Source organism: Pundamilia nyererei, unplaced genomic scaffold, assembly GCF_000239375.1.
Source record: "Pundamilia nyererei isolate P.nyererei 1_Seehausen unplaced genomic scaffold, PunNye1.0 scaffold00020, whole genome shotgun sequence".
Lineage (NCBI taxonomy): Eukaryota > Metazoa > Chordata > Actinopteri > Cichliformes > Cichlidae > Pundamilia > Pundamilia nyererei.
The window spans coordinates 445,294-471,760 of NW_005187421.1; the positions used below are offsets into that span (position 1 = coordinate 445,294).

At 39.1% G+C, this 26,467-nt stretch overlaps 3 protein-coding genes across 4 annotated transcripts in view; 1 reads left to right on the forward strand and 2 right to left on the reverse strand.

Moving 5' to 3' along the window:
• fgfrl1a (fibroblast growth factor receptor like 1a) overlaps positions 1-5,713 on the forward strand; it is a 67,631-nt gene extending 61,918 nt beyond the window's left edge. Inside the window, exons 6-8 of one of the 2 annotated variants that reach the window (XM_005726455.2) lie at positions 934-1,106; positions 1,202-1,382; positions 2,484-5,713. In XM_005726455.2, coding sequence (XP_005726512.1) covers positions 934-1,106; positions 1,202-1,382; positions 2,484-2,911 — 782 coding nt within the window. In that variant the 3' untranslated portion in view covers positions 2,912-5,713. The remainder of the gene's footprint in view (positions 1-933; positions 1,107-1,201; positions 1,383-2,483) is intronic. The other variant, XM_005726456.2, reaches the window with a different exon arrangement.
• An 8,382-nt stretch (positions 5,714-14,095) lies between these two features.
• rnf212 (ring finger protein 212) lies at positions 14,096-21,959 on the reverse strand. The gene is made up of 13 exons (XM_005726458.1): positions 21,945-21,959; positions 21,480-21,608; positions 20,880-20,941; positions 20,673-20,747; positions 20,442-20,498; positions 20,223-20,281; positions 20,084-20,143; positions 19,460-19,524; positions 17,421-17,478; positions 16,321-16,363; positions 16,106-16,151; positions 15,360-15,429; positions 14,096-14,458 (listed from the first exon to the last, which is right to left on the reverse strand). The coding sequence occupies exons 2-13, from the start codon at positions 21,598-21,600 to the stop codon at positions 14,350-14,352; spliced, it is 825 nt and encodes a 274-aa protein (XP_005726515.1). The 5' UTR covers positions 21,601-21,608; positions 21,945-21,959; the 3' UTR covers positions 14,096-14,349.
• Positions 21,960-23,852: 1,893 nt separating this feature from the next.
• LOC102212965 (transmembrane emp24 domain-containing protein 11) lies at positions 23,853-26,009 on the reverse strand. The gene is made up of 5 exons (XM_005726457.1): positions 25,763-26,009; positions 24,899-24,990; positions 24,623-24,748; positions 24,352-24,498; positions 23,853-24,115 (listed from the first exon to the last, which is right to left on the reverse strand). Exons 1-5 carry the CDS (start codon positions 25,890-25,892, stop codon positions 23,966-23,968), a joined length of 645 nt encoding a protein of 214 aa, XP_005726514.1. The 5' UTR covers positions 25,893-26,009; the 3' UTR covers positions 23,853-23,965.
• Between the last annotated feature and the right edge of the window lie 458 nt (positions 26,010-26,467).

A 26,467-nucleotide genomic window follows, 5' to 3' on the forward strand; every position in this document is an offset into this window, starting at 1 on the left:
CACACACACAAACGCACATAAAATAAAAAGAAAGTAAATCAAGCCGCTGCTTGCTCGTGTCAGATGTGACGTTTTCTCTATCGGCTGAGATTCATCCAACTGTCCGTCATTCCCAGCTGTTAGAAAGAGAACTAGAAAAAAAGAGACACAGGGTCAGAAACCCAATAAAGCTTTTAAAAATCATGTATAACCTGTGAGTGGAGATGCAAGACGCTATAGCAGGAGCATAAATTGTGCTCGGAGGTGAATTTTCAGCTATATGACAACCCCTCTGTATTTAAATGGAATTAACCTCAGCTTTCTAAGAGCTTGTTTCTGTTACATTAACATTTTTAAAGTCTATACCAGCACCATGAAAATTAAGCTAGCACTGCTGTTTACAAGGGGAAAATGTATTCTTTGAACTCTTTATCAGATACAAAGAAAAGGTTTCCATATCATCACCACCACCTAGAAATTAAGCTAAGTTTGAAAGCTGGTTTTCTTTCATTAATTAATCCTGTAATCCACCAACCAAAAAGCCTTTCACTCAGGCTTCTGTTGCTCTCAGATTAACAGATAACGGAAAGGAGATGATTAAGTATCTCTGCAAGGCCTCTTTTTATCAGCTGTGTGAATTGATAAAGAAGAAACAAGAGCTACAGATAAATGATCTGTTTGCATGTCTTTAGCAGACAGGGATGATGCAGGGGAAGCTGAATACAGCAAAGAATCCTCTTTACCTAAATTATTACTCTCTCTGGTGTAATTTACTCCAAATAAATTGATTACAAGTGTATACCTCCTCGTTTAATTCTTAATAAAGCAGACAATTAGAAAATAAAATAATCAAACCATTTCATTTTTCACATTTTTGTAGTTTGAAGAATACAACATTAAAAATAGTTTCTGTTTATGTTTCTGCACGTTTGTCTATTTTGTCTCTTTCTTCAGAACGTACCAACTCTAAACCCATCCTGACAGGTACTCACCCTGTCAACACCACCGTGGATTATGGGGGAACCACGTCTTTTCAGTGTAAAGTCCGCAGTGACGTCAAGCCAGTTATCCAGTGGCTTAAAAGAGTCGAACCTGGTGATGAAAACAAATTTAACTCCACCATAGAGGTACAAAAGAACCTTTTCTGAAGCAAATTAGCAGCATTATTCATTAGACTGAATCATTTTTTAACTTTGAGGTGTGTATTGATGTTTTTTCCAAGGTTGGAGACTATCACTTTGTGGTCCTGCCTCCAGGAGACGTTTGGTCACGCCCTGATGGATCATACCTCAACAAGCTTCTGATAACCAGAGCCAAGGAGGAAGATGCCGGCATGTATATCTGCATGGGAGCCAACACTATGGGCTACAGCTTCAGGAGTGCCTACCTCACTGTGCTTCCAGGTCAGAGGAAGAAACGTGCTGCCTGCAGAGACAGAATTATTAGATCTTATAGTTTACAAAGCCACAAGAACTTCACCTAAAAGTTCTTATGTGAGCAGAAATCTGTGGCTCTTATTCCAGATGTATGATCTTTCTTTCTTCCAATAGAGGCACAGATAACTGTAACTGTGGATACCAAGAACCGATCCATACAAGTGTTAATTACTCATTTATACTCCTTACTGCTAACCATTCTTTATGTGGAGCAGACCATAAAGGGTAGGGGGCTGGAGCCTATCCCAGAAAGGAGCAGGGTACACCCTGGACAGATCTTCAGTCTGTCACAACCACTCACTCTTAAAACCAGTTTAGAATCACCAAATAACTTAAGCCCATGCATGTCTTGTGGGACTGTGGGAGGAAGCAGAAGTACCCGGAGAGAACACGCAAATTCAAAACTCAAACACAGAAAGACCCCAGACTGGATTAAAACCCAGGACCTTCCTGCTATGAGGCGACCGTACTAACCGCTGGAGCACCGTGGCGCCCGAGACCAAGACTAATAAGATTAAAATATAAATAAAACAGACGATTTATGCGATTTACCTCACTCATTGCATTTCAGCCCAGTGCGATTCGTTTCTGCTTTCTCTGCTCTTCGCATCAGTTCTTACCACACACTTGACCACAACTCGTTATCTTATCGTACATGCACTAAAAAGCTTCCCGGCAAATGTTAAGCCTCATTGTTTGAGCTTCACAGTGTTTTCAGCTCACTTGGCTACTGTTTACTGTTGCTGTACCAGAAGTGAAATACTTTCAGTCTGCCCTTTGTTATTGAGCCAATTGATGTTTGAATTGAATTGAATAAACTGGCCTCATAAATCAAAATTATTCAAGCTTTTGATTCAGCTTCAAACTGACATCCACATTTCAGATGAATCCCTAGCTACAATCTGCTTAGCTAACCTCCTTTCTTACAAACCTCTGTCTCTAATGCCACCTTTATTTAACAACATGCTACCTTACAGCAAAAAAGTATTGTAAAGTTAGTCACCATGACTCATGTAGCATGTCTTATTTCCACTTGTCATTAATGCTCTTATTTTCTCTCCGCTGCAGATCGGAAGCCTCCCCCCAACTCAGTTCCTTTACCGTTATCTCCAAGTCTCCCCTGGCCTGTGATTATCGGAGTACCAGCATGCGTCGCCTTCATCTTAGGCGCTGCCCTTCTCTGGTTCTGCCAGTTAAAACGCACCTGCTCCTCTTCTTCTTCTTCATCGTCTTCTGCTCTCCCGTCTGCTCAGCGTCTGCCCGTGGCCAGTCGTGACCGAACCTGCCCAACGGTCTCTCCTCAGCCAGCCAGCGGGGATAAAGACTGTCATTCGTACGAGGACTACGTTGCCCACCAGCAGCTCCTCCTGGCTCAGGGAGGCAGCGGATTGGCTCCCAAAATCTACCCAAAGATCTACACAGACATACATACACACACACATTCACATGTGGATGGGAAAGTGCATCAGCATCAGCACATTCATTACCAGTGTTAGCAGTGAGGTTAGTAGGAAGCTTTGGTGTTTCACGTTCGGCTCTTAAATCCAGCCATCAAAATCCACACTAACTGCTGGTGTACAGAGCAAAGGACAAGGAAAGCACATGCAAAAGACTGTACAAAAGCCTGGAATTATACAACTCTGCTGCAGCCACATTTTGTGCATGAACAGACTTAAGAAAAGAACAATGAAGAATGTAAAGAAATATGGTTTTTATTTTTAATCAACCTGGCATTCAGTTCATTCTGTGAGGGGAAGAAAAACCCTAAATCTGTTTTATTCAAACTTTTTATGATGTCACTTTTTTTCCTTTTTTTGCTCAAAGCTCCTATTTGAAGACACAATTAAGTGAGCAGTTTAAAGGTAACTTAAAACAACATTATATGTCGTTATCATAACCACACAGCCTCCTCAGTCACATTACAAAAACTTTCTCTTTACTACAGGATTTCAAATATAGCTACTTGTGTATATAAATGATTATGTGGTATTCAGCAGGCTATTTCCTGTTAATCTATAAAGAGCAGTGTAGCTCGTGTGTAATGTAATAGCTTAATTTCAGAGCATATCTCAGGCGTCAGCCCAACTGAGCCATGAAAAACACAAATCAAGGCAAACTCGACTATATCCTCAACCCCAGCATGGATTAGGGCTGCTTTTGTTTTCTTCTTCCAGGCTGACAGCCGCTCTGCTGAATCGCCAGCTGCTATCTGGATGCTTTGCAAGTCTTGTTCATTAGACTTTAGATTTGATTCAAGGCGGTGAAAGGTCAGAAAACCGATTGCAGTAATCATTCGATCTCTTCCTGATCTCTTCTGTCACTGAAAATCCCTTTACTGCTTTGCATCGCCACCTTTTTGCCTCATTTCATTTCATTTTTTTCTGATTTTGCAAAGGTCGCCATACTGTACCCGCATAGTGCATCTACACAGGTGCTTTTTGGGGGGTTGATAAAGCCTCCCCCAATCAACGTGAAAAGGAAATAGTCTGAGTTTGAGTTGTAACCTTTCTTCCACTTTTAAGTTTGAATGAGTCCGACCTTTTTCATTCCTTTAAAACACGCTTTGTAGGCTTAGCTATGTTCTTATATTACTTATCTTTGAATTATCCTGGGCAGGGGCCTAATTGGGTAGATTAACTGAAAACACCTGGCAAAGGGTTCAACCGCCTTCACTAAAGCAGTCTCAGCAATCACACACACAAGTCAAAGGATGACATTTATCTGCATGTCTTTTTATACCTCAGTGCTCCTGGTAGGTGTAGGGATGTTCACCTGCACCCACCAGAAATAAAAACATTTACCCTGAACAGAACATCAAAGAAAAGCAGCTGCAGCAAACATTAACGCACAGCAAGTTTCAGCAGACTCTTTTGCTTTTTTCCTCAGGTATCCATCTCTGCGTCTGCTCGTGAATCCGACCACTTCATAAAACTGTGTAAACCGATACGCTAAGATAAGATTTAGGTTTCAGGTGTTTTACATTATGGTGCTCGCTGAGAGGCACGTTCAGCCATGTGTCGGGTTGAAACAGTGGGGGGACTCTGTCCAGAAGAGCGTAAACATAAAAAAAGAAGGGTAGAAATTTCATGTGGAATATGAATCAGACTCTATGCTTGCCACGCCAGTCTGCATAAAAGCAACATTTCTCTCTGCAATCCTTCCTTAGGGCTCAACAAAATACAACAGCGAGAACTTTACAAGGAAATGATATATCGGAATCATCTGGTAACTTTAATGCTTGTTCTTCAATTTATTTTTGCACATAAATCTTTAATCTCAAGAATGACAATGTACAAATATATTTTTATAGAGATACTTTACTCCTGTGTATATTTTTATATTACTCACTGGTATGCCTGGCTGTGTCACCAAGAACTAGTTGCCTGCAGTGCTTTGAGTGAACGCATGTAGAACCAACTGCTGGTTAAGCCTCCGGTTGCTTGCTTTTTTCATTTTAAGTCACCTGCAGAAAGAAGTTCAGTACATTTGATACTGTTATCTACAGAGTAATTGTACTTTTACATTATATACATCAGACTGCCTGCATGTCTCAAGCATGCAACACCACACCCTGCATCATTCTTGCAGTAAGGTCACTCTCTTATTTACAGACTTAAAGACTTTTTGTACATTTCAAAAGGGAGTTCATTTAAATGCCTCTTTGACAGAAAACATCATTTGAAAGATCTCACTTCCCTGCTCGCGAGAAATCTTCCATTTTTTCCTGTTACGCTCACCCTGAAATGTGTGAACTTTACTCTTTTTCTTCTTGTATTGGAACAGTTACCTTTCATTCTGTCACTGTTACTTGTTATATGCATCAAAGCTAATCAACTGCCAACAGACCGACTGTGTATATGTGCACTCACCACTAGTATGTACATGGAATGACATTAGTGTTGGAATAATAGACATTGTTAGTTGATTTAGTGGTTTGGACCATACAGAAGCTCTTGCAGCACATTGGCCCACGAAACGTTGTAAATGCTAAAGATAGAAAAAGAAAGTGTGCTTCTAATTTATTTTATTTTTGACATTTTTTTTATTATTATTTTTATTTTCGTATAATTGGGCATTATACTGCATGAATTGATTCTGTGTTCTAGTCATAATGTAAGCTATGTAGCAAATACCACTTTGATGTCCTTGTAAGATACTGTATTTATACATGCTGACAAAATATACAAAATTTTATTGATAATCTTTATATTGACAATGTTGTACAGTCTATTGTCATGTAGTTTTAAAATGATTTCCTCCTATTGTAATCGTGTTATTGGTGCCATTAAAAAAAGTAAAATCTGGCTGATTTGCCTTTTTGTTCTTAAAGATTCACTTCTGCACTGAAAGGCATTCACTGGCTGTGCTGCTGCATCCATTTTCTGTCACACAGATGCAGGCGGGGATTCCAATTTAGTCCAGCACAATACCTTCCAGCACCATGGGACTGTCTTTAAGTGAATGTCCTTCTCTAAATAGTCAAAGCTCTTTGGCTGTGCGAGCTGCAGCCAGCGTTTCATCTGTCAGCGTGTCTGTCTGGAGGGATGACAGACAGACAAGTATTGCGTGCAGATGGAGGGTGTGAAGGCGCAGTGTCTCTCTGCTCTCTGACTCACCCGAAGAGGAAGATGATGACAGAAAACACTGCTGAAAGGATGGGGCATTGCTAAAGAGTGGAAATGGCTACAGGGCAGGATGTGAGAACAAAGTCAGTTCAGCTCCATCGCTTAGTTTATGAGAGTTCAGTGTAGTTCTGAAAGAGCTCGCTGCTTACACTTTTTAGTATCTGCAAGCAACATTTTTAAAATTCTGTTGAGCACTAGTCACAGACGCGCATTAACATCGCCCAGCCTTTAACTAATGAGAGGTGAAGCTTTTGCACTCGCAGCCAAATCTCAAAAATATGTGAAATATATGATTTGGTGCATTCAGAGAAGTCTCAAACCTTAACTTTAGTGGTGAGAATGATGACCTGCAGATTCAGGGGTTCATCTTCTGTGGGTCCAAACCCAAATCATTTCCATGTTACATGCAGCCATATAAGCCATTTTTAATGTTATAAAGTAAATCAGTTTACTTTTAGTTTAGTTAATAGTAATTCCATACAGAGAGCTGACTTCGTTTGATTAATTAATTAATTTAAGTTCAGGTCATGAATTTATCTACAAATTACTTATCAAACAAAGAACATTTAAATATATTCTCTTGGAGAGAGTTACAAGTGAATGGACATTAAAATAAAAGAGAAAGAAAATATTTTGAACTCCTCGTCTTGACCCAGAACTGATTAGATGATGTGTACACACTGTTTCCTAACTTCTTGGATTCATTAAAGAGTGAGCGGGGTGTTCGGCATGATAGGATGGAAACAGGCGAGAAGGGTTAAGAAAAAAAAACAGTGCAGGGAATGAAAATACCTCACAGGAATTTGCTGTTGTTAATATTTGCAATAATCAGCAGTTACCCATGTCTATATGACCTCAACCAGGGAAGCCCAAATCCTGGATCCCTGACAGATCCATGACAGCTGTGAAAAATGCATGTACATAATGTGAGATAAGAGAATTAACAACATTTAAAGAGTATGTTTCTTATCTGGGAGATTAACATTTTCCTGCTTTTGTCTGTGTGGGCTTCTCTTTTTTTTAGTTTTTGTAGTTTGATTGACTTGAAGAGCTGGGGAGAAGAACCTGGGAGGACAGACAAGGGAGAAAAGATAAAGCGAAATGAGGAGGAGAAGGATGACACAGAGCGGAGTTGCTGATAGATGTGCTGAGCTCACTGGTGTTCTCTGATGAGAGGAGATGAGATCAGTGAAGAGTGTGGAAGTGTGAGAGGAAAGAAATGCGCAACAGGAAGGAAGATGAAGATGTCACGGAGGCCAGATACAACCTGTCCCATCTATCACACATATCCCATCTGCCCTCGCTCTGGTTTGTCACTTCGTGAGCATTTCACTGCTCGTTCACAAAAGATTTTTAAGACTTAAGACTATCTTTAAAAAATATTCAGTGCAAGTTTTTCGATGGTTGGCCTACTTTACCCTATTTATGTGTGTGTATATGTGCAGAGTAGCCCTACAGGTTGTATTTGTGCCTCTGTTCACCACAGCGGTGGATTCTAAGTCAGTAATGAAGATGCGATTGAAGTGCAGACTTTCAGCAGACCTTTCAACTCAAGGGTTAAAAAGTATTGCATTGACTGTTTTCAGCAAGTGAAAAAGTGCTCTATTGAGTCGGGATCACTTGACTGCCTTGGAAATGGACAAAGATCGCGTTTTTTTTGCCTTGAGAATTTTTACTTTCTTTTTATGAACTGCACATTCCCTCTCAGATGTGCTCTGGCAAAGTCTAGTCTGGGCTTCTTGTTCTTGAGTGTAACCAGTGGATCTTGCGGTAACCCTCTGTTTTTGCATTTGTGAAGCCGTCTCTAGATTTTTAGATGTCGTGAAGGTGTTTTTCTTAACCTTGGAAATCATTTTGCAATCACCCACTTTAATTCTTTTGGTGTTATTAAGCTACACTGCATTAGTTCTTGTTCCAGAAGTTTTTCTCTCCCACTGATATGATCGTTTTGATTTTTCGGCCTAATGGTGGCCTGACCTCATATTGAGATTTCCAGTGAACAGCTACAAATATGCAATTTCAACACTTGGAAATAACAAAGTAACAGGCCTCACCTTGCAATGAGCGTCAGTCATCTGTTCAATTACTTTTGAAAACAGAGGATTATATGTAAAACTGACTGCAATTGCCACACTTAAAGCACTTGGATTAATGATGAAAATCCCCACTTCAGTAACATCTTGACTGTCTCGGCTATCTGAAGACTCAAAATTGTTTTTGCTCAAAAACTTATGGACCTTGCTCTATGTGGCTTCACACAGGGATATTTTTCCATTTCAGAGGTCACGAACGAGTTCAGTCTTAATGCTTTTTACATACATGACTCACAAGCTGTAAATCCTACTATGATGTGTTTAATATTATGAAGAAAGTATTTGAACATGGTAGGCCTTTTGCTTTCACTAGTAGAGCTAAACTGGTGAAGATTTTATTAGAAGTGCTTTACATAAAAAGAAAAAATGAGAGAAAAAGTTCAATTTAAATTTTTTTCTTGATTCTTCAGGTAACATTACTCGCTGAATGGAGGAAGGAAGGGAATAGTAACACAACCATGTAAATGGCTTGTGTTTATTCTGGTTTTTCCAAGTCCAGTTTTCTAATGGACCTCATGATCACTATGAGCACACTTTAATATCTGAGTAAGTAAGCCACAGTCATGGCTGAAGCCAATGTCTACATCTTGACATAAACCTCTGCATGTTTGAACCTTCTTACCTTGTGGTTTTGTTGGATCCTTTGTATTCTGGTGGAGGTTTCTGGTATGTGGTTGGATGGTTAAAAGGGTGTTAACCCAGGGAGGAGATTCCTGGGTATTTGAGTCAACAACAGCTGTGGTTGGTGATGAAGAGAAGCTGTCCAAAGAGCTTTTTACCGTCAGCTGCCTTTTTAGTGTGAAAGGAGTGCTCAGGTGAATGGAGTCAGTGACCATGAAGGGCTATCGCTGTCTCTCACATACTTACACACACACACACCTGGGGAAAAAACACATAGACAAAATCTCCTCATAAAAACCTGAAAAAAATACCTACACATCTGCACACTCACCTGGACAAGAGTAAGGGTAAAGTTCATATGCAACATGTGTACACAGCGTCTTATAGGAGTTTGCACACACATGCACAAACACAAAAGCACAGATATATGCAGTCATTGCACACACACATGCACACACTCACAGATGGAAACAACGCAGACACCTGGCTAGCATTGAAGCGCTGTTCTGTTTGCATACCTCTCCCTCCCTAATCATCCTCCACACAGCCACAAAGCCACCAATAAAACTAAGAAAACAAAAACACAATAAGAGGGCAACAGGCGGCTTCAATCCTTCTTCCACCCATCCCTCCCTTCCTCTATTCCTCCCTTTTCTCTGCCTCTCTGTACTGAATGTTTACCTTCCCCTGTGAAAAGAGAGGGATGTGGACGGGCAGGGTGAGAAAAGAAAGAAATCTGGCCGAGGGGAAGGGAGCCAAGGTCTTTAAAGTCTGCCACAGAGCCGTGACAAAAGCCTCCTAATCTCAGTGTTGTCTTTCGGCCCCTTTTTCTGCCTTCACATCCTGCCAAGTTTGTGTCTGCATGTGTGTTCATGGAGAGTAAAAAGGGAAGAAACTAACAGTTAGGGCACTAGCGTGCATGTGTGTGTATTTTTAAAAGAGCAGTCAAATGGCAAAGCAAGATAGTGTGTGCTGGTGTGAAAATTTGTGTGTCTGAGTCTGTGTTTGTGTGTACGACAGGAAAGGAATCTTTCCGTAGTTGTGCTGACATCACTTAAACATACATAGAGCAGTTGAAGGAGGCCCCTTTCCAAAGGCAACAGCCGACTTCACGTGTGGGATGCCTGCATGTATGTGTATGTTGAAGAATACACGAGTGGACTCGGTCACCAGTCCTCACCTGTTTCTCGCTCCCTCATAAGCCCCCCATTCAGCTCTCTTCCGCCAAAATGCCACAGGAGTTCCTGTGGGTGTGTGTTTGTATGTGTATGTGCAACAGTTCCTCAGTCTCATCCTCTTTAACCTCTACAAAAGAAGCAGTTGTGAATAGATGTACGTGCATGTGAGTGTGTGCATACTTGAATTACTCATGTTTTGGGGGCATAAAACCATCTATACAGTCACACTGAAGGGGCTAATATCCCTTTATAACATATATCATTAGTGTAAGGCAGGTTGTGGTTTGGGTATGTCCTGAGGAAATGCACATAAGTCAGTTTAATGCCGTCTAAACTGATGGAAGCACGATTGCATTCGTGTGTGTTTGCATGGTTGTGTGAGTATTTGTGTGCAAGTGACCTCTTGAGCGTCCCTTCCTCATCCTGCAGATCCCTATCTGTGGCAGCTGTGGTCCACAGACCTTCACACTCAGCAAAGGAATGCATAGTGGAGCCATCAAGCTATATAAAAGGCAGCGGTGGACTATAGCCCCATCTAAAGGCAGATCAATTTAATGTCAAGTCCACTGTTTACTGAATGAAATTCAGCTCTGCAGGTTGTTGGAAGAAATCTTTGCGTTCAGCTTTGTTGATTATTCATCAACCTGCTCCACATGCTATGCAGTGAACTACAGTATAGAACAAATGACTCACACCATTATTTTCTGACTTTTTCAACTTGATTTGTCAAGCTAGACAATAGCATTGCTAAAATGGTGGCTGTGAATCAAAAAAGATGTCGTATACATGAAAACAGATTAGATTCGTTTTTCAAATCAAAAAAGTGAAGATGTAAAATGTATCTGCCTTAAACCCTCGATACCTTAGTACCTAAAGGCCTTAAAAAATAGGAGATAGATTTGTGGCTTAGTACCCTAATTCTTTTCTCTAATGTTGACATTGCTGATACTTTCTCATTCCCTACAATAATATATAGACCTCAAATAGTAAGGACATAAAGTAAGGATATCAATTTAAAAACATTGTCTATTGTGTCCATGTTTTATAGGTTTATGTATATTTTAAATTTATTTGTTTGGTTGGGTTTTTTTGCTCTCTCGCTATTCAAGTGATGGCAATTTGCAACAAGTGAGATATGTCACTTGTGCTGTCGTATATGAATTATGCATATTAAGGATGGTGCTCTGTAATTATCAGAAGTCTGAGGAAGAAGCTTTGGCTCAATATGTCAAACAGTAGACCCATCAGGGTGGTCACTTGCAATTTACCTATTAAACATTATGTTACATTTAAAAGCATATCTCATCTTTATCACATGACGAAACAGTGGAAGGAAGAACTCCCTTTTTAATTGGAAGAAACCTTCAGGGTGGTTCAGGACGGAGGGAGGAGCAGCCATCTGTATGACTGTATGACTGGCTGGAGGATGCAGGGGGACAAATACAGCCGTAGACAAAAGCTAATGATATGCAGCAAAAGCATGTAAACGCAAGGAAGTGAAGAAACGTTCAGTATATCATGGGGAGACCCCCAGCATCCTGAGGCTTTAGGGGTGGTTCAGGGTCACTTGATCCAACTATAAACTAAATACTTTAAACTATATGCTTTAAAAAGGGGGGAGAAAGGGGAGTTTATGTGTAACTAATAGGGAGGCTATCTGTCTCCTAAATGCAAACTGGTTGGTTCCACAGGGGAGCGGCCAGAAAGCTGAAGCCTCTCCAGCCTGACAGTGAAATGCTCTCTTGGTTTGATATCCTACTAAAAGGTCCAAGATATGATAAGGCATAATCATTCATGACTGTATGTGAGAAGGAGGAGTTTAAATTAAATTCTGTATTTAAGACAGAGCCAATAAAGAGAAATGAATAAGTAAGATATCTGATCTTCAGTTCTAGTTTTACTTCAGCAGTTTGGATTAGCTGAGAGCTTTTAGAGCAGCTCCATAATAAGGAAATATAATAGTTGAGCCTAGAATGAGTTGCATGAACTAATTTTTCTGCATCACTCTGAGATATGATATTTGTTTCCAATTTTAGACATATTGTGCAGATAAAGGAAAGCAGTACTACATATTTGTTTAATGTGTTCATTCAATGACATAGCTTGCTTGAAAAAGACTCCAATATTCCTCATAGTGTTACTGGAGGCCAAGAGAAAGCTTTAGGGGCCGAGTACAATATGTTTTTTCTGAATCTAGAAGTAGCAAGTTACAGATCATCCAGGCTTAACACCTTTGTAACATGCCTGTAGTATTGATTAACTTGTGTCATCTGACTTCACATAAGTTTTGTAGAACTGAGTGTCATTTGCACAACAATTAAAATGTATGCAGGGTTTTCTACTAATACTGCATAAAGGAAGTATAAAAACATGAAACATATTGGTCCCAGCACCAAACCCTGTGGAACTCCGTGACTGGGCAAGAAAGTGCAGAAAAACCCACAAAAACCCACTTTGTTTACATTTCAAAAAGTTGATTCTGTTCACTTTTTGGGATTTTCTTACCTGGATGATTGAGTATGCATGAAAAAATTACAAGCTAACAAATAAATACAGTTTCAACCGGTGTAGCATATCGTCTTTAAAACCAAAAGTGTCTTCTCATCTCTGTAGTCAAACATTGCGATCAACAGTATGGAAAGCACTGCCCTGAGGTGTAACATGACAAGCGCAGATGAAACCACCGCAGGGGTTGCACTGCTCTTAAACAGTAAACAGTATATGAGGTAAATCATTTATGATCTATAAAAGTAAATGCAAAATTTGAATGATAAAACTTTGTCAATACTTCTTCACTCAAACACTTTCATTACCTCTCTTTGCTTTTCAAATTACATCTTCGACACTAAAAGTGATTCGACTTTATATAGAAGCAAGTTCTCTGCACCTCACTAAGACAAATAATTCAAATGTGAAATCATTTAGTTCATGTCTTGTCTTGCCTACAGGGGATTACACTTACCACACCAAAGTTATAAGACTGAAATACTGAGTGACAAAGTGTGAAGTCTGGATCAGATCAAGTGAGAAGCTTTTTCCTTCTCTCTCTCTCTCACACACACACACACACACACACACACACACACAGGAGAGTGGAGATAGAGAGACTGAGAGAGGGAGGGGTGGACAAGCTGTGGGAACATGCTGCTGAATAATTACCACTGACATCAGAATAGTTTTCTTTAGCTCTCTGAAGTGGCACAGCTCATTTGTACAGCCTGGAGCCATGCAGAGGTGTGTGTGAGTGCAACAGAGAAAGTCAAAGAGAGACCAAGAGAGAGAGAAAAAGAAATTATAGAAAAATTGTAATAAACTTACACACATTAAACAGTATAACACTTATTGAAGTTTCTTGAGCTTAATAGCACAAGAGTTCACCTGGTTTTTGTGTGTGTTTATTTGTGTGCGCCCATAAGGTAGTGATTATTTTGATTTAGTCTTCTAGCTGTCAATGTGTGACACCACGACAGCTGAACATGCCCTGGGGAGCCATTTCCCTCTAAGTGGACCTTAAAAAACAGGAAACGTCTTCAAATCCCACTGAAGCGAAGAAGAGGATCAGGCCTACAATTCTCTTACTTTACAAACGAGCACACACCCAAATGCAAGTGCCTGAACATAGCGTGCACAGACCCAGAACACACACACACAGTCCCACCTGAGCCCTCCTGAATAGACACCATTCTCCACCCTGACAGCCGGGAACAATAGAGGTGAAAACACAGCTTTTCAAAGACAGAACTGACCTGTCTGAACACATCAAGCGTCCTCGCCACCCGCTTCACTGCGTAAGCTTTTCCGTGCTGAGATGACTTCAGGTGATATCGTGTTTCTACGCGGCTACACTTTTCTTCGCCTTCACTTGCATTTGCTTTGTAACAGATATGAGGTTTGTGTTTCCAATGTTAAGTCCAGCGGGCAAAGAAAACGTCATGTCAGAGTGTGCCTTTAGCTAAAAGCTTGTAAGACTTTGTGGGCTGAGGCCTTTCTCCACTGGATTACTCAAAGTAATTTGGCCTGAATATTCTGACCTTTGACTACAAACCAGTCATTAATATAAAAGTGTACCAGATTTCACCAGAACGCCAAAGTTTGGTGTGAGCTAAAACTCTGTCAAAAATAGAAAACATTGAAACCATTTCAATCAGCAACAAGCCGCAGTGTTATCTTATCATCTGTTTATTGAATTTGTAGATCGAACACAATTTACCAAACTTAAATTTTAGGTTTGTAATCAATGTACATAAGAACAAATCTTGGCTTTAAGCTAAATACATTTAATTGTGTCTGTGAATTCACAGGTGTGTGAGTGAAACCAACATATAAACCGGGTGGTGACTCATTTTAGCTAGGCGTACTTCATCTAGAGACCTCATGACAGTTTTCGTGTGTGTTTATTAAGGAGGTGGTAGACCAGTTAGGACATGGAGTGCCTGGAGGAGGACGGTGGTCTAAAGATTGGAGACTTCCATCCAGAACTCTGGCCGAATGACACGTCTGGGGTAAAAAGTCCTCCTTGAAAACGGCTGGGAGACGATAAGAGAGGCAAACTGTTAATCTACTGTAACAACAACGAGGCATAATTGGATACGCTACATGTCATTAAATGTAACCTTCTCTTTTTTTTTACGCTCTCATTGATGCAGTTTTCTTGTTGTGTTTTATGTGGGGCAGAATCAACACAAATTTCCCAGTAGTGAGATTTCTACATGTTCTCTGCGTTTTGAGTTAAAGTTTCTTCTGGATGACCCATGTTTGAGTTGGTTTCAGCTGTATACTCACCTGTTACCGCTCCCCTCGTTATCTGTTGTTTCTATATATATTGTCTCTGTCTCTGTTTATTCATTATCCCTCATAGCTGTGTGTAGCTCTCCACAGTACCTCTGTGTACCACTCTGAGTTTGACAGTGACGCTGTATCTCCTAGTAATCCTTAGAGTTGTTCATTCGCTTGCTTATCTGTTTGTTCCTGTGTATTTTTAGACTATGAGAATTAAATGCTCATTTTGAGTTTACTCCTGCCGTTTTGTGTGTTCTGAAATTGCGTCCACAAATAAATAGCTCACACAGTCATGACACCGCATGTTTTTCTTGAAACAAATGAACTGTTCTACAAAATGAAAAGCACACAACTGATCAGCACCAGCAATAAACGTAGGAAAACCTGAGACGTTTTGAAGTGTTTTTTAAACTAGCAGAAGATTATCAGACTTTTCTTTCCCAAACGAATACACAAAAAACAAAACGAATCAGTGAAAAAAACATCAGAAAGGCTCACAGGATATAAAATCTACACAGAACAGTGGCCCCAGCCACACCGGAGATTCCAACCACTAGCCTGCTTGCTGTGAGATAACAATGCTAATCACTACATCACCAAGCTGCCTATGATATTGTTTTGATGTATTTAATGAATTAAACTTGTTACCTCACTGTGGCTGAGCATGCGGCGTGACTGGCTGACATGTTTGGGTTGGACGATCTGTGAGGCATGGTGCCTGCACATCACACAAGATAAAACCATGGTTAATCCTTAACACAAGTCAGATAAAAATGGCTCACAATGATTAAAAAAATTCCTGGGTCATTATAGGCTTATGTGTCTCTTGTTCCACCTCACGAGCTTTCATTTGGAAAACCATCAGAGATGGCAAGATAAACAGGTGAGTCATCTTCCAGAGTAATTTGCATCAAACTTGCACAGATGTTGCTACCAACAAACCAGGCAAAACACCTAAAGCTTGTACACACGCCTCTGCAGCAGTTAGGTCTATAATTAATGACACAGCTCATCCTTATCTTGCAGTAACCATCAATCAAATCTTCTGTAAAAAGTATTTTTAATAGCATAATCAATCCACTGATGGTTACAAAATGATCCTCTTGTATATTAGCGTATGTCCTGAACTAAACTGCTATGTAGGTATAGTAGATATCTACAATGTCTAAAGTGATAAAGGAAGAGCAACTAAAGGACTGTCACCTTATTTATCTCTATTGATTTATTTACTATAGGTGGTCAAATCATCAGTTTCTAAGTCTCAAAATAGCAATAAACACAAGTGTACAATGACAGCATTTCCAGCAAATGGAAATATCTGACACAGATGACACCTCTTCCATTAGTTAAAACCAAAACCAGTAGCTGCATAACAGGCAGTAGAAAGCACATACCAGTCCATCCATCTTGTGAAGCTCTGATAAATGAGCCAGAGTTAGGCTGAAAGACAGATTCACAGAGAAACAGCACAAATCACAATGTTTTATTTGCTTAATACTTTCCATCATAATATACCAAAGCCTTAAAGTCAATGTCAGGATGCTGTGTAATCTCTACAGAATCTCATTCACAACAATGAGAGACAGCGAGCGAAGTAACTGGGACTTACTTTCCAGAACAGACTCCTTTGATCCACCTCCATGTTTTCAGTGCTGCCAGACAGGAAGGCACACTTCATTAGTTCTGTTGGCTTCAGTGTTTTTAACAGTGCACCGATACCTGAATGCTTTCGATTTTTCTTTAATAGGACAACATTTAAAGTTGCATTAGTATTTATTTTTTCATTAGTAAAACACTGACACATCCTTAGCGAACAGTGGACGTTGCAGAAATTTTGCAAAAATTCATGTACAAATGAATACAAGAAAACATGGTATAATGTCGTGAAATAAATCTGACCTTCTATGTTCTATACGCATTTTAAACAGTTTTAGATAATTTATTAAATCCTTTATTAATTCTACACTAAACTGTAGAAGAAAAACTGTAAATGAACTTCAAAAATTGTATCATTCACATTTTATTTTTACCAAAATCATGACTCTTGTGTGTAGTTTACTGTACTTGTGAGAGAAAACACAGATTATTTGAGTTGGGGGATTTTCAAAATATAAATCATTCACTCTGTGATACTTTAAGCAAGATCAAAATAATGTGAGACCAAATTTATATTATAATGGCACCACTTCACCCGCGTTGCCACCCAGCAAAGCAGAAAGACATCTATCAGCGACTAAAGTGCCAGCGGCTGAATCGACCCTGCAGGAAATGACATTTATATCCGCTCTCCATCTTTTAAAGCCAGTGTCTCAGTGGATAAAATAACAATAATACTATTAAATTCTGACACTCAATCAGTCCTGTGTCAGTACTGTGTAGGAAACCCAGTACGTTTTCCTGATTAAACCCAAGCAAAGATCAGCTTATTCAGGTGTGTGGATAGCCGCAGGGCAGGGCAAAGCTCACGGCAACGAAAGCTAACATAAGACATCAGTAGTGAAGCCAGGATATAACTTGTTTGTGCTGTGAACTACCTCCTACTTTCTCTCTCTCTGAAGCCTGAGGTATAGTAAGAGAATAATATAGGCCAAAGAAGAAAAATTAGCAGCATGAGATAGAATGAAGAGAGTATTAATCAAAAATGAGCAGAAGGAGAAGGTCAGCGCTATTAAGGAAAATTGTGAAATAGTAGACAGAGACTATACTCACACATTAGTAGCTGAAGAGTGTCGTGAGAGGGACACAGAGTTATATGGTATCTGTAAGACTTAGACGAAAAAGAAGGAGCAAAATTTAAAGTAACTTAAAACATGCTGTATGCTTAGTGACAGACATTATTTAGTTATTCATAAAATAACGAGGGCGATCGTGGCTCAAGAGTTGGGAGTTCGCCTTGTAATTGGAAGGTTGCCGGTTCGAGCCCCGGCTTGGACAGTCTCGGTCGTTGTGTCCTTGGGCAAGACACTTCACCCGTTGCCTGCTGGTGGTGGTCAGAGGGCCCGGTGGCGCCAGTGTCCGGCAGCCTCGCCTCTGTCAGTGCGCCCCAGGGTGGCTGTGGCTACAATGTAGCTGCCATCACCAGTGTGTGAATGTGTGTGTGACTGGATATGTAAAGCGCTTTGGGGTCCTTAGGGACTAGTAAGGCGCTATACAAATACAGGCCATTTACCATAAAATGAACCACTTAGATGGTTGTTTTACAGTCTAAAAGTAATAAGGTTACAAAAGTTTCTGGTCTTTGTGCATGTTTTTTTTTGCAACAAGCACTCATAGATTTAAATAAATCTAATCTTTTATTATAATGAATTATAATAAAAGATGTTTTATCTGCTTCATTGACTGTAGCATTAACAAAGTGTATAAAACAAACAAACCATGTGTTGTATAATAACAAAAAAAGTCACTTTGTTAGGTACACCATGCTGTTAATGATTGGACCCTCTTTTGCCTTCAGAACTGCCTTAATTCTTCATAACACACATTCAACAGGGTGCTGGAAACATTCCTAAGAGATTTTGATTCATAATGAAATGACGACATCACACAGTTGTTGTAGATTTGTTATCTGCAGATCCGTGAAACTCTCTTATTCCATTACATTCAAGAGGCGCACTGCTGGATTGAGATCTGGTGATTGTGGAGCCAATTTACAGTCAACTCATGTTAAAGAGTTTTGTGCATGGCACATTATTGTGCTGGACATCAATAATATCAACAATACTCAGGTAGACTGTGGTGTTTAAACAATTGGCATTAAGCGGCCACCCTGAACTCACTCATGCACTGACAACACAGTTCCACTCCCCAATCCAAAGACTTCCCTCTATACACAGACTACACAACTACCATCACCTCTGTGCAATACTTAATTTACGGGCTATAACCCACACTGTAAATATATAACACTATTTTTCCCCCAGTTTGTATATTTGCAGAGTTCTTACTTGTGGATACTGTTCATATGTACATATGCATATGTGCATATGAACCTCACCCCCTTTCTTTTCCCACGTGTCTGCACTGAATAGAAGACACTTTGTATCTCACTGTACATGTGTATAGTGACAATAAAAGGCATTGTATTCTGTTCAAATTGTCCCAAGAAATCCCCCCTGGACCATCACACCACCGCCAGCCTGAACTGTTGACACATGGAAGGGTAGATCCCTGCTTATTTATGAGAAATTTTGACCCCTCCCACTAGTATTGTCCAGTTTTGGTGAGCCCATGGGAGCTGTAAACTCACCCTCCTATTCTTAACTGACAGGAGTGGAGTGTGGTGTTTAAGGTCAAATGTGTTATCCATTCAGAGATGTTCTTTTGCTGCCTTCCTATCAGCTCACAGCAGTCTTATCCTCTGACCTCAGATATCAGCAATAGAGAACTCCCACTCACTGCATATTTTCTTTACCCATCTGACACCAACAACCACGCCACGTTCAAAGTCATTTAAATCAATTTTCTTCCGCATTCTGATGCTCAATTTGAACATCAGGTTGTCCCGTCCACGTGTACATGACTAAATGCACTGAATTGCTGCTACATGACTAGCTGAGTAGATATTAATGTTAACAAGCAGTTGAACAGGTATATCTGTGAAGTGGACAGTGAGTGCACATATACAATTCTTGCATAGGACAGAATTAGTAATAAAAATTGTTAATGGTACACAGTATGTCTGCATAGTTTGTCAGGCGCCATCAAAAAACAGATCATTACAGTTGCCAATACAATAAGAGATAGTTTACCTGGTTTATGTCCATATGGGGTTTTGGAACTATGGCTCATATGGTGCCCAGATGAAGCTTTGGTACTGAGTAACAGGAGTAATAAATAATGTTAATCACTTACACAAAGCGCACATGCTGAAACCTACACTAAGATAGCAGATGATGGCGTTTCTGCATGAAATCAGAGTGGATTAAGACATAAGAGATGAATGTAACTGTAGTACTTTTATAGATTATTCTACACAGACTTATAAGTCTGTATTTTTATTGCTGAATTCATTTCAACGTGCCCATGGAAACACTAAAGCATTACTATAGTTGAACCATAGATGTGCCAGGAGTGACACCTAGTGAACGGTGCGGTAGAACAACCAGTTGGTTGTAAAAGTCTTTAATCACAGGCTTTTAACTGCCTCCACTAATCATTATTTACTACTTTTTAAATTTTATTTTACCTTAACATCATTATTATTGATGCAAAACCCTAAAAAAATGGTATTCAAATCTACAGCACAGGGAATTTAGCCAGACATTTGTTGATCAAAATAAAACATAAAATAAGAATTAGGGGAGCAATAACTGGCTTTAGCAGGCAGAAACTGACAATTACACATTGGGTTAACTATCTATTCAGTGTTGTACCTCTGAAGCTTTAGTGCATTTTCCAGCTTAGCAATGTAGGCACTCTGTTCATTCAGCTTCCTGTTAATTGGAAAAATAAATAAGAAACCCTTCCATCTTTTCACAAACTGCAGCTTATTTCAAATCTAATTTAACTTACTTTGTCATCTGCTGCATTTCTTGCTTCACCCTCACTACTGCCTCCTCCAGCTTTTCATTCTGCAAGTGATTAATTGATGAGTTTGGTACACTAGGTGGCATAAGCATCTGTTTCAGTTACTGTTGTCTTCAGAGCTAGACAGCCAGTGTGGTAGATGAGTTAAATGTTGCAGACTGATAGAAAAATACAATTTTAAGGCAAAGAATAAAAAAATATCACCCTTTGCTCGTAGTGAGTGAAGAGCCTCTTTTGATGTTTTTCCTGGTACTTTATAACCTGGGAAAACGCAGAATAAGTGCTGTTTTTGCAAGTTCTGCATTACACTATTGCATTTAAATCTCCATGCATTTTTGGATATATTTAAATGCTATACAGCACATTTGTTTACAGGTCACTGGAGATATACAATCGGATTATAGGTGTTTATATGAAGCAAGAAAATGACTGAACTTGGCTGATTTCCGTTAAGTGCTTGGCTGCCACCACCTTGATGTTTGAGAAAAGGGCCTTCACACCAGGGCTGCTCTGAAACAAGCACATTTAACATAACTCTAATGACAGCAGAATATTCAACTTTTAATAGTCTGATTATTAATGTGGCTATCCCACCCCAACACCCACAGTTACCTGGGAATTTCATGAGAAAAGAGTGCTTACTTTGTCAGACAGTGGTGACAGTTGGCATTTAGCGTTGCAGATATAACAGCTGCCTGGTTGGCCTGAAAGAAAGATTATATTTAAACCAAAATTACAAAGTCAAGAATATAATGCTGGCTCGCTAGGATAGGAAGACATGGAAGGACTGAAAATTGACATCAAGGGTTTCTGTCTGTGAAACAAAATCAGTTAAATGGGTTTGTCTAATGACGGGAGACAGACAAAGTCAATAGTCTGATTAAGGTGAGACCAATCAAGAACAACTCCAGGGCTAATGAATAGTGATTAAAGGACCTCCAGGAGTACCATCCATTGGTGAATGGTGTAATTTCACTCTCAATTTTTGATATTTAATCTATCTTAAACATAGATCCCTAGGGAGATCATTTCCTTTAGAGACAACTTAGAAACATGCAACACTCAGTGCAAAAAATAAATAATCAGCTCTGCAATATCACTTAGAGCCCAACAGATGTCCCTGTCTAATCATACTTTCATTTGCTGGGGAGTAGGAAGGCTGTAGACTTGGTGCTTAAATATATGCAGGTATTCCAAACAGTGATTGTTTTGACTGTGTTTGCAACAAAACTGTTTATGTACCTCTCTGATAACCTCTCTGATAACAACCACTACAGATGACATGGCCACAGCTTGTGACCGCCAGTTTGCGGTCAGCACTTTGAGGAAGAAAGCAAGAATTGCAGCAAACCCAGGAAGCCATTTCAAAACCTGCAGGAAAACAAGATTAGGTGAGGAGTTAATGAGCTAATTTAGCTAACGTTCTTTGCTAAATTACGTTTATGAATTAGCAGATTTAGCTAAACGGTCTTCTAACTCTTATTTACACATGTGTATTAAAATTGTTGCTGCATATCTTCTATATATAGTTCGTTTTTACAACCATATTTCATTAAGGTTTATTAGATAACTATATTTATTACTTTGAAAACCTTGTGACTGCTAGTGAAGCTAAAGGCTAATTTAGCTTATATTAGCTCTGTCCTACTCCTAGAGTCATTAATGGATAATATATGTCCTCACTGCTTATAATAAAGGTAACTTCACCTTTTCGCTGATGGGAAATCGGACAAAAAGCTGCAACAACAACTGACAACTTAAATTGCTGAAAACCTGTAAATACCTATTTAAGATTATGCCTGTTGGACATTTGAACACCAGGTAAGCTATGAGTGAAATGCATCATAATCACATGATGATTCTTATACTATTAGCTTATATTTTCTAAAATCATGGTACCTAATTATAACACATTCAACCTTTGTAAACATTGTGTATATTTTCCTAATTGCTGGCTACGATTTTCACCTTATTTAGGGCAAAATTGCAGTAATATAAACGATTATATTGAGTTAATGTCACACAAATCAAAGATTACAATGACCTAATGCCTCAAACAATACTTTATTCAACAAAAAACATTGCAAAAAACAAAAAAACAATTTTGCAAGCACCATTCCAAGTTTTTATGCAATTTTTTCACATTTTAATTTGCAAAGGATACAGTTGTGCTCAGAAGTTTACATGCATTCATCGTGGTCATGAATGTCATGGTAACTTTGGACTTTTAATCATGTCTTTGAACTGTTCTTTTTCCAGAGTGAAAAGCATACATCTTTAAATACTTTCAAGCTCTATGCACCCAAATCTTGGTTTTATTTATTTATTTAGGATTTTCTGTAATCCACGACATCAAGAGAAAACATGCAGGCTCAAATATATGTCCACATTCATTTAAGTGCTTTAATAAACGGTGCTAAATGTTTTATGCTGTATTTTAACTTGACAAGACCAAGGCCAGTTAACTTTTGTAATCATGATTAACTACAACTGCTAGTTTCTCTTTTTAGCATAAAAACGATTTGATTGACACCACTGATTAGATTGACCAATGAGAAAGTCCAAGGAACTCAGATTTAAACATGAGAATTGTAGATTTACGCAAGTTGGGAAGATCTTTGGAAATGATTTCTAAACAACTGGAGTTTCCAAGATCATCAGTTCAAACAATTGTACAAATGTTATTTGGATGTTTCACCACTTTTTCTTTCTTCTGAAAGAAGACACAAACTGTCATGAAAGAAAATTGGTTGAGGAACAACCGGGGGAATGAGGATCAAGCCTGCCACGAACTGGAAACTGCTGGAAGACTAGTGTCACTGTCAACAGTGAAGCGAGTTTTATATCGCCATGCATTGAGAGAATGCCAACCAAGAAAGAAGCCCTGACTCTAACTAAGAACACTACCAGCTAACAAGCATGAGGTGGTAGCCTCATGTTCTGGGCCTGTTTTGCTGTCAGTGGTACTGGTACATTGCACAAAGTGGGTAAAATAATGAAGAAGAAGGCCTACCTCCAAATTCTTCAACTTTACCTCAAATCAGCAACTAGATGGTTGAATGCAATTGGGTGTTAGAACAGGACAGTGATCCCAAACACATCAAAACTGGTTTTGGAATTGATAAAGCAGGCTAATATTAGGTCTCTGGAGTGGCCTCCCCAAAGCCCTGACCTCAACGTCATTGAAAATTTGTGAACTATGCCTAAAAGCTGGATCTTTGCCAAGAAAGCAATCGATCTACAAGACGTCTACCAATTTAGCCAAGTAGAGTGGTGAAATAGCCAGCCAAAATTATACCTTCATGGCTACAAAAAGTGGCGGATGCAATTTGAGAAGGGTCTTGCTAATCAAATATGATTCGGGGTATATGTATATATTTGATCCAACATGTATAATTGTGACCCTGTGAAATCCAAAATAGATTGAAACTTGAGCACCCGATTTTTGATTATAATCATTAAAAATGTGTGCTGCACAGTCATTCCACAGTTCACAGAAATCACTAAAACCCCAGATCACCACAATTTCATGCCCATGACGAATGTATGTACTTCATACCACAACTGTATATACAATAGTCTTAAACACCATACTCTAGAGCATCGCACCAGCTGTTTGGTAAAAACTGGCCTTTTTATTAAGCATTACAGCCCTAGAGCACTAAAACTTCACTGGTACAGGTATTTGAAATAAAAGTAAAAACAATGAGGCTGGTCAAAGTTGTTCATCAGACCAGTTTCTTCTCGATGAAGAAGTCTTTGAGTCTTTTCATCTGCCAGAAACCAACCACCAGCAGAATGGAGGTCTGCACTGCAGCCCACCACAACACTTTGCTGTTGGTGTTCTCACTGATCTGACGAAATACCTCCTCCTTCTCCTGAATGACAACAGGCAACAAAATAAAAAGAAAGAGAGAAGAATAGAATTGATAACCTGTTATATGATGTAATTTTACCATTTTAAAATGAATATATTCTTCTTCATTGGTAGCAGTGGAAAAAAGTACTTCACAATTCTTGACGTAAAATGAAGCTTATATCTGATATACTGGTCTCCTTACTGTATGTCAGGTTTAAACAACTGTTAAGACAGTGCAGTAAAATATTTATTTACCCTCTGGAACTCCTGCTGCCTGGTAATGTGAATCATCTGCTCCGTCAGGTGTCTAAGACTGTTCTCCAGGGCCTCCATGCTGTCCTTGGTCCTATCAGTATTGTGACCAACTGTGAACTCTCCCATTTGTACATCCAAATGTAGCTTCTGTGTAGCAAAATTGATAAACAGAAGTTAATGTTAACTATTAGTCAGTGTTTAAACGGGGAGTCCATTTATGTATTTTGCTTTGTTTTGAATAACATTTGTTCTGTGTGTCCACGTTTCTCACCAGACGTTCACGGGCAAAGACAGAAAAACTTGTCGAGTTTGTTTTAAAGCAAAGAAAATGCTGACCAGAAGTGTGAGCTGTGAAGGTGAATTTACCAAATTTCCCATATCGCTTGGACAACATAATCTGAAAAGTAGGAAAGTTACTATTATTATTAGGCTGTAATAAGCACTTGTTTTTGTTTATTTGTTTCTTTTTCATTTCCAAAGATACATATTTTTAGTGTAACATCACGTGAAGACATTCAAGTGACCCCGTATCGTTTGAGTCCAGTACCTCACTGTTTGAATCTTTTACTGTCACAGTGAGGCCAAGTTGAGGTAATTTTGATAACGCCTTCACATCCCAAGGCTCCAAAAGAAAAAAGCCTAAAGGTAAGAGACACACACATGAGTGCAGACATATACACAAACAAAATTACACACACACTAACTACAAAGACCCATAGCAAGCTTGCAAGATTCGTGACATATGCTTATGATAAGATTGATCATTTCCAGTTTATTCTGTGGTTATCAAAACTCACCGTAATCATTAAAAAGTCTTAAATAGTCTGCGATGAACATCAAGGAAAAAAGATCTGAGAAATGTTAAGTAATGTAAAGTATCGCAAAACACTGGCACACATCCAGCTCAGTAAATATGGAAAACTGCAGAGAGAATCACTGAACTGCCGTGTGGTAAATAAGAACCAAATACAGTTTGTTTTAGCGACTCTCAGGTAGCTGTGTACCCAGGTGTTATTACTTGGTTATACATCCTTAAATACACTGCTTTTTCATGAGGTTCTTTCGTGAGGAGATCTTAAAAAGCACTCATTTTGATTTCCAACTCCATGAACCTTGCAGTTGGTGGAATGCTCTTTATATTTCTTTCTTTATTGTATTCATTTAACTACTGGATACATTGGAAGTGTTTCATTTAAAACCAGGCTCGAATAGCTTTTTATGGTTTTTGCACTTGCTCAAATTAGAAACGTAATATTGTGCATGTAAAGCTACTGTGTGATTCAAAAATCACATGGTTTTTAACATTTGTAAATAATTACATTCACCCTCAATCACTGATTCCACTTTTATTGCTATGATTGGGTATCATAAATGATACTCAGGAGGATTTTTCCCCATCTAAAACACTCACCGGTCACTAGTGTGTCTTCAGGAATCTCCTCAATGATGCATTTCTCCTCCTGCTCTCCAAGATGAAAAAACATGGAAGCAGCCAGCATCAGGTAACACTGAAGGAGAAAGCCAGTGCCTTGCAAACCCATTTTATGTTAACAGCAAACTATTAGATTACACTTAACAGTGACCTAATGCTTTGCCTGCAGTTCCAGTAGAGCCTTTATGTAGATCTGCAAATTCTAGTTCAAGTTTGAGGTATTTTCCATCTAATGATGTCCATATGTGAGAGTGTGAGAAACTCACAGGTGCTACTTTGTGTGACAAGTTATTCTGGTAATTTTGTAACTGGTTAACCTGGCAACCAATAGAAAAACTGCAATGGCAAGCATGTACCTGATATAGGGTATCTAGCAGGTTCTTCGTTTCACTGCAGATTATATTTATATTCTGACACTAACACAAGGTAGGAATAAGCATCATGAACTTTTGGTCACATATAACAATTTGTAGTGTCACTTATAAAAAATGTTGTGTGTTTATCAAGGATGTACTTTACATTTACCTCAGTAAAATTCAAGAAGGTGCTTTCCAGTTTTTTTATGTACTTTAGAGTACCAAAGGACAATTATATGCAAAATATTAGCACATTGTAATATAGTAAGTTGATTGTTTGACAGTGTCCCATTATGTAATCAGTAGGGATGGGTACCAGTATCAGGTG